This window comes from Phaethon lepturus, unplaced genomic scaffold (assembly GCF_000687285.1).
Source record: "Phaethon lepturus isolate BGI_N335 unplaced genomic scaffold, ASM68728v1 scaffold1789, whole genome shotgun sequence".
Lineage (NCBI taxonomy): Eukaryota > Metazoa > Chordata > Aves > Phaethontiformes > Phaethontidae > Phaethon > Phaethon lepturus.
In genome coordinates, this window is record NW_010562582.1 from 91,244 (window position 1) to 99,945 (window position 8,702).

General features: G+C 38.4%; 1 protein-coding gene across 1 annotated transcript in view; it reads right to left on the reverse strand.

Annotated features, from left to right (window-relative positions):
* Nucleotides 1-2,452: 2,452 nt before the first annotated feature.
* ANXA1 (annexin A1) overlaps nucleotides 2,453-8,702 on the reverse strand; it is a gene marked incomplete at its 5' end in the record, with an annotated part of 18,229 nt that continues 11,979 nt past the window's right edge. Inside the window, 6 exons of the mRNA XM_010294297.1 lie at nucleotides 2,453-2,633; nucleotides 4,702-4,824; nucleotides 5,740-5,798; nucleotides 6,862-6,957; nucleotides 7,582-7,675; nucleotides 8,414-8,470. Of these exons, the coding sequence (XP_010292599.1) occupies nucleotides 2,574-2,633; nucleotides 4,702-4,824; nucleotides 5,740-5,798; nucleotides 6,862-6,957; nucleotides 7,582-7,675; nucleotides 8,414-8,470 (489 nt within the window). The remainder of the gene's footprint in view (nucleotides 2,634-4,701; nucleotides 4,825-5,739; nucleotides 5,799-6,861; nucleotides 6,958-7,581; nucleotides 7,676-8,413; nucleotides 8,471-8,702) is intronic.

Genomic DNA, 8,702 nt, shown 5'->3' on the forward strand with positions numbered 1-8,702 from the left:
CCATATGAGCAGAATTTTTTTTTTGAACTTCTGATTTTGTAAATGCGTATGGAAGTAGTAGTCTCACAGTACAGAAATGTGCGCCTCTCAGACAGAAGTGAATGCCAAGGGGGGTTTAGCTGGTAGTGGTAGTAAACCTGTGAATCCTCATTGATACACCAGTACAGAGACCTCCGCCAATCCTTCCTCTTTGAAACAAGCAGCATTTGCGTTTTTAGAAGTAGACAAACAGAATACAATCAAAATGCAGCTACTCATGCCTCTAGCAAGGAAACATATAAAATTATAGTGAAATATCTTAAAATTAGGAGACCTATTCAGATTGCAGCAATGTACAGTAATAATTTCCTTCTGATGCACACTCCTGCAAAACTCATAATCAGGTAACAACCATTTTTCTGTTAATAACACATTTAACTTCATACCATCTCCTTTTTAAATGAAAATTCTCGGTGCTCCCTTGCTCACATTTTGCAGTTGAACAGTTCGGCTGGGCTCTTGCAAAGAACTTGCAGCTGCTGAGACTCTCTTGAACTCAGCCAAAAAAGAAAGAAACCACTTCAAATGAATTTAAATTTTCAATCTTTTCTTCAGCTTTAATTGGAAGTAATTTTTAAAAAACTGTTATAGCTTTTTTGATGGATTTTTTTCACCTTTTGGCCTCTTTGGTGAACATACCTCTTGCAAAATAACTCTTTCCTATGCCGATGAAATCAGATTCTTTCCCTTTGCATAACTACACCACGTCTCAATTTCACAATGACCAAAATGTTGAAACAAGAATTTCAAAATTAGGCCTAATAATCTACTGGCTACAAGTTAATTAGTTATGACCCATCCACTGAATATAGGTTTGCCTTTGTTTTTTTGTTACTCCAAGGTCTGGACAGCAACACAGGTAGTATCTTAAAATCCATTCATTTAAGTTTCTTCACTTTTAATAGGCTGTTACCCATGCCAAAGAGGTTAGCAAAGCATATATGCTTTACATGCATATATATTTTTATATATATTTATATGCATATAATCAAAACATATATGGTTAACACCACAAGTTCAAAAGGAAACCACAGCTGCAAGTAATCATTCCCTTCTAGGCATTTTTAGTGAGAAGGAAGTGTGTGGGGGGTGTCTGGTAAAGATTCAAGATACTGTCTTCATTTCATATTCAGTAAAGTTACACTTTCCTTCCAACCAACTTTTGCTGTCACAATCAACCTTTTCAACTCATCCTTATATGGACTAAAGGATTTAGGGAATTGCATCCTGCTGACATCTACCTCTTAAGAAAATGCACCTTTTGCTAGTGCCACACTCAAAACATACAAAGTGGTTTGGTTTTGTTTCCTCTGAAGCTTGTCATTTGATCAAACAGATCCCCCAGTACATGATCTGTGTGCATATGTCTGCTTGTTCATTTGTTTTTCTGTTTTAGTTGATGACTATCATGTATATGTCCCATAAACTTCTTTTGGTTGGAATCTCTCTCTTCCATTTATCCTATCAGGACAATAAGGACTACCACCAAAGTAAATTATGATAGGGTGGGATCTATATCTTGGAAAATTATTGGGGATTATCCTAGACCATCCCAATTTAAAGCAGAGGCGCCTGCAAAGTTTAACACAAATTTGCTAAGATGACCTTTGATTTCCCAATAGTTTAGCATGCTGTTGTTCAATCGAGTAATGGGAGGCCACCATAACAAAGACCAGCAGTGTTTGCATGTAATGAGGAAACAACAAGTAATGCTTAATTCCACCAGTGCACAAGTGCTATAGTAACTCATTTGTACAGCATCTGGCACAATCAGGACTCTAATGCCAAGCATGAACTCTGTCCAAAATAGTGGTAGTGATAGTAGTTTTTTCACTTTGGAGATAATATAAAAAATTTACACAACTCATCAGGTAAAAAAATAAAAGTCATACATGGGCTATGAAGAGTTTTTTTCAATTCTCTTTTTTTTTTCTTTTTTTTTCCCTATGCACAAAACATAACAGGCTTATTTACTCCAGAACTTAAATGAAAAAGAACAAGACAGAGATAGCTTTTTTATGTTGTTAAAATTTTTAGTAAGTTTTCTTTAGTTATTTTTCTTACACCTGGCTTACATAAACTGCAGCTGAAGTGAAATGGAAGGGTATAGGCTCAGCTATACTGTGTGACATTGCTACATTCTTTTTTGATTATTTATTGATTTTTTTCTCATGCACTACACACAAACAACTTGAAATTAAATGCAGAAAAGCAACAAAAGACAAAAAGCTCCACAGTTTATTTGTTTTGCATAAATGAAACCTTTTTCTTCTTCATGATTAATCAAGAAAATAGAAACTTGGGGGTAGTCTTTGTCTTTGGATAAATAATGGCAACAAAAGACACGAATGCCATGCAAAATAAAGATACTGAAAAAATACATTCCAGGTTACAGGTTTTCAACATAACACATATGGAATAAGTACCATTCCAGAGAAACCTCACTGTGTAAAGCCTGTATTTTATATAGACAGCTGAGGCAAATACAAAGAACTTCAGAAAAAGGGCTTGAGTGCATTGCAGGAACAAGAAACTTAGTTATCACTTCCACATAAAGCCACCAGGATGTTTTCATAATCCCCTTTGAGTTCATCCTGTCAATTTAAGCATAAAAACCACAATTGTTAGGATAATGGTCTCAAGTGAAATAAATTTCAGTAAGCATTCAATATATATGTACCAAACATCAATCCTTCACCTAAGTAAATTAATATCTTGATAACACATATGTGTTAGCCACAGACTGAGCTTGAACTGAGTAGCCTCACCGAAGTTATTTGTATGACCTAGAAATAAATATATGCATTTCCAGAGTGGAGCAGAGATAGGCAAGGCCCATAAAAATTCTGGAAGGTCTCATGGCATAAATAAGGCATATTTAGAAGATTTCTATCTGCCCAGGAGCTCAAGCTTTTCTTCTCAGATAAAGTGAAAATGCATTCCTTGACCAGTGATGCCCAATGTTCATTAATATTAAAACACTATACACATTGTATCTAGGATTATCTGAAACACAGGCTAATAGTTCAGTGATATTCAATTCACCATAGGATTGCTTATTCAGTTTAGAAAAAGTGGATAATATGCATTAAGTATGTACTGTAATTATTACATTTTATGTTTTGTGAAGTTTTAATCTACTTTGCAGAGAGATATGAATTATTTAGTGCATCCAGGCTACTCCTCAAGCCATTTGGATACAATCATCACTTTGGAACATGATCCAGAGGGACTTGGACAAGCTCGAGGAATGGGCCCAATGTGGTTTGGCAAGGCCAAGTGCATGGTCCTGCACCTAGGTCAGGGCAACCCCAGTATCAATACAGGCTGGGGGATGAAGGGATTGAGAGCAGCCCTGCTGATGAGGACTTGGGGGTACTGGTGGATGAAACGCTGGACGTGAGCCACCAATATGTGCTCGCAGCCCAGAAGGCCAATCGTACCCTCAGCTGCATCAAAGGAAGCATGGCCAGCAGGCCGAGGGAGAAGATTCTGCCTCTCTCAGACGCTCTGGTGAGACCCCACCTGGAGTCCCGCGTCCAGCTCTGGAGCCCTCAGCACAGGAAAGATATTGAGCTGTTGGAGTGGGTCCAGAGGAGGCCACAAAAATGACCAGAGGCGTGGAACATCTCTCCTGTAATGACAGGCTGAGAGAGTTGGGGTTGTTCATCCTGGAGAAGAGAAGGCTCTGGAGAGACCTTATTGCCACCTTTCAGCACTTAAAGGGGGCTTATAAGAAAGACGGGGATGGACTTTTTAGCAGGGACTGTTGCAATAGGACAAGGGGTAGTGGTTTAAAACTAAAAGAGGGCAGATGTAGACTAGATACAAGGAGGACATTTTTCACAATGAGAGTGGTGAAACACTGTCACAGGCTGCCCAAAGAGGTGGTAGATGCCCCATGCCTAGAAACATTCCAGGTCAGGTTGGATGGGGCTCTGAGCAATCTGACCTGGTTCAAGATGTCCCTGCTCATTGCAGGAGTTTGGACTAGACGACCTTTAAAGGTCCCTTCCAACCCAAACTATTCTATAATTCTGTGATTCTATGACTCTACTCCAATCAAGACTTTCTTTTTTAGTGTTGTCTACTAGCCTCCACAAAGCTGCTTTGCAAGTTTAGGTTTCTTCAAGTCCCTCTGGGGACTGTTTTCTAGAAAATACATTGGGTGGTTGTCCCCTTTAAGAAGGTATTTTATTCAAGTCATGTGGAAAGCCGGCCAAATAAATGTCAAGTTAACAAGGTGTTTGCAGGAGTACTCAAATGTTGAAAACCAATAGCCAATTGCATCAAATATCTTCCATACAGCTGTCAGTGCAATCATCTCCAGCCTCCTGACAATGTATTTTATGTCTTCCCAAGCACAGGAACTTGGGGATACTTTACTCTCCATTCAACTCTTGGCTTCTATTGTAAGATGATATCCTGAGATACGTACCACTACTAACAAATTGCTACAGCTTTCGTGACAAAAAACATTGCCCCAGAAAATGAATTAGTTCTACCAGCATGTGGAACGTTAGGAACATGTGTTACTCAGCTACAATGCATTACTCAGGATGAACTGGTAACCGAGGAGCAGAAGAGTTAACAAATCCTTACTAAACTTCCAAAATAATTCCGTTGTTTTGCATTTCATATGTCACCTGAGAGAAAACCTACCATAATGGCTTGGCGGAGAGAGATGCCGTACAATCTCTTGTAATAACCTTTGATTTCATTCATATCCACTTCATGGCGTGAAACCATGATTCTGATAAGCTCTTTGTGCCGTGTCCCAAAGCCCTGTTAAAAGAAAAAAAAAAAAAGAAAAAATCAAAAAAGAGAAAAAAAAAAAAGGAAAGAAAAAAGAAGGAAAAAAGAAGGAAAAAAGAAAAAAGAGGCAATTTAAGCCTTTAAAACATCTTAAATCAAGGTTCTGTGTGTTAATCCATCAGACTTCTTTCTGGGTGTATAGAACCCACAACCTATTCCTTTAACATCTCTCATGAGGGTGTCCTATCATATCCCTCTTCTGTTCCACTGACAGGGTACCTCCACCCTGGATTTCCTTTTTACACATCTCTTTCAGTTGTTTCCTGAAAAGAGGCATGCCCTTCACTGTGCTTGCTAGACACCGGAGACAACCTAGACTTCACTGCCTTTTTAAATTGTTTTTTTAAGAGTGCAATGAACTATATTTTCATAACGATTCACTCAATTTTTCACATTCTGCTCCTAAACAAGTCACAGGACTTATAAAAATACCTGCATACTAGACTTTCAAGATCTCCAGCTGCCTCACTCAACCCAGGTTCCAAATTTGCCAGAAGGACTATGGATGTCTTGTCAAAGATTAGGCTTCTACAAGGTTCTTGTGGAGATGTGTAATTGCTTTCATATTAATTTTCACTAATATTTTTGTGGTTTCATAAATAAGAGAAGTTCCCATTAGCTTTCTGTCACTGTCTAGAGTAAAAGATATATGTGAGGATGGACAGATGCCTTCCTGAACACACTATAGCAAACAGGCAGCTCCTCCTATGGAAAGACACTCAGAGGCTTCAAAGAAAAGAACAGAAGGAGAGAGAGAAATACATTGAATTCCCTTCTGCAGTCCTTTTTTATCACACAAAGGGCTGAGAGCTCTAGCTAGCTTGTTATTTTTCAGCTTGCAAAGCACCCTATGTTTAGAAAGAGAAATTCTTTCTTTAAGCTTACCTTCATCGCCAAGTGGAGTTTTTCAGCAAAGAAAGCTGGCTTGCTTGTGGCACACTTCACTGTAATGAAACAATGAGATAAGGTCCCATCTGTTATACACGTAACAAGTAAAAAAAGGCAAAAGTTTGGAAAGAAAACACTTTAAAAGCAGTCTCAGTTTTCCTACCAGCATATCCTATTTACCTACTTCTTTGTTACCTGTCTTCAAAATATGGGAGAAGTAGCCGTTCCTTTCCTGTACCTATTCAGGCAGTAATTCAGTCAGGGGAGAACAGTTACATATCTGTCGTCCCTAGTTTACTGCCAAATAATTAAGAAAGATGTTGCACTTTCCAAGAAGAAAAATGTGAAAGCATTTCTGTCTTCTACAGCAGAGCTACAGGTTAAGAACTGTTGTTTTGTAAAATAAGTTATAGTAAGTACTTGCCCTCCACTTCTGATATTAAGAAGGACCTGATGGGACCCATTCCTTTATCTAAAGTACACTTAACTTTGATACAAAAGGTGAGAATAAGATGGGTGTCTGGCTTCTGATTCCATCCTTTGCCCACTGATAAGGGTGATTTAAGTGAGTCAATGCCTTACGTTACTGTTCATGAGGAACAGTAATGCTAAGGGTCTTAATATACACCTTTATCACAAAGCTTATAAGAATATTTTCTTGAATAAAACTGTAGAAGGAAATTTCTTATATTTTTAATAATCATATATTAGAAATGTCTTTGAAAACCAGAATTTTGAGAAAAGTGTGTCTGGTTTGGGGTTTTTTTGAAGACAGGTTCAAAACAAGTGGATTTTTGATACATATTGTGCCTGTTCTGACAGCTCTTTTTGGGATATTGACTTCCTGTAAAGATCTTCCTATGTTGATGACACATCTGTTGTCCTTAAAAGACCCTTCTGATTATCAGGAGAGGTATTTCTACTCATTCATCAACTTTAACTGACTTTAAATAACTGAATTAAATCACTATGATCAGACGAGATTTTCCAAAATATTATTTAGCAAGTTTCTCAACACACGCAGGGTAAGCGCAGAGCTTCCTATCGTAGCAGGAAGTAAAAAGTACACTTTCACACGGTCAGTATATATAGTAGGTTACAACTTGCAGAACCACTTACCAAGGACAGTCAGGCAGTTCTCAATATCACCTTTCAGCTCCAAATCCAGTACCTTGTTCATGTCATGCTTGCTATATTTGGTGTACTTCTGAAAGACTAAATAAGAGAATAAAACTCAGTGAATAGTCATGAAAATACAGTATTCTCCCAGCATTGCCTCTGCCTTGTTCTGCCCTCACTGCTGCAGCAGTGCACATACATGACTGATGGTAGGCCACCTTTCTCGTTTTCTTCAGCCAGCTCAGTATAGAAAGCAGTGTTACTGCATGGGATAATGGAGTCAGCATAAGGAATAGCACTTTGTTACCATGGTAGGGTTCATGTTCCCATTGGTAGGTATAGAGGTGGTCCAGTGACTCCACTGGAGCCTGTGACACTAAGTGATATCCCTCTAACCCTGGTAAACCGGCTGAAGAGCAAGACCATGCTGAGGACCATTTATAACCCCTGCCACACTGATCCCTTGGCCTTGTGATCGCTCGCCATGTGAGACTTCATGGTAATAGTTCTGTAAACAACCTAAACAATATTGCTCATCACTAGTACAGAAAAAACAGCCAAGCTGTCAAATGCACCCTTAGTCAGCAAGCATGTGTCCAATCACAAAGATCTTCGTAGCAGTCAGAGTCACATCTTCATAATCTACATCTTTTCTGAGTTCATTAGCAGGCTGTGTTCAAAACACAATTCCTGTGAAGCACAAAGTTTCATCCAACCTACCCCTTCGGAGATGTGGATAGCTTCTTGCCGTAAGAACAGTAACAAACACGTTAATATCTGTTCCTTTCCTTTTCTCTCCTGCTTCATACAAGGCCTGTCATAAAGAAAAGAAAGTAGTAAAGTTAAGACCAGTATAGTAAAACCCAAACAGAAAACAGTACTGATCAATGTCTTTTCTTGGTTGGATTTTTGAAAAATCAGTGTAAAGTCAGTCTACATGTAAATTGTGACAGGGATGTAAGATTTTACAGCTGAAAGCTCAGGAAAGACTGCTAAGTTTTACCATGATTTTAACAAAAATTGTCACGCTGATAATGGAAGAAATAAGGGAAAGATCAGTTGCTTATTTTAGAATTATTCAGAAAATGATTGTGAGGTTTACCTAATATTCTTCGGAGTTCATCACTGTAAAGCAATAGCTACAGCTAACATGCTGCAGTGTTCACACTGGTCAGGGTATGGTAGCTGGTTCTGCACATACTTAAGCACATCCTTGTCCCTCAATTCAAGAACAGTGTTATAAACAGAAGTAAGTTTGTGTCTAATTTCTCCAGTTGTTGACCCCTACTTCAAATGGTCTGCATACTTTACATGAACTAGAAGAGGTCTTGCAGACATTTTTCTGAAGCTAGATATTAGGGTGAAGATCTACTTCCCTTCACATAGTGAAGCTTACATAAAATAGTATCCCCTCAGAAAAGATTGCTACATAACATACAAATCTCTGTTAGGTCTGCAATGCACAAGATTCAGGTAGAACATGCACAGCCAGAGTTTGTAATCTCAAGTAAGTCAGATGAAGAAGCTCTGTGGAGTGCAAGTATGATCTTACCCTGGCATCATTGTCAGCAAGCTCATCATTCACATGAGAATCTTCACATCGGTCAGCCTACATAAATAAATAAATAAAACTTCAGTGGTACTCACAATCATTCAGTTCACCAAAACTCAGGACTTGAGAGTTCTGCCCTACTATTCTCATACATAACTTAATACATAATTGCAGATAGAAGGTTATGTCAATCATTCTGTGAATAGAGCTGTTGTATTTGTTAATCAGAGCTCACATTTCTAAGGTCACCAGCAACTTATTTCTGAAGTCCTACACTAAAATCAGCAGG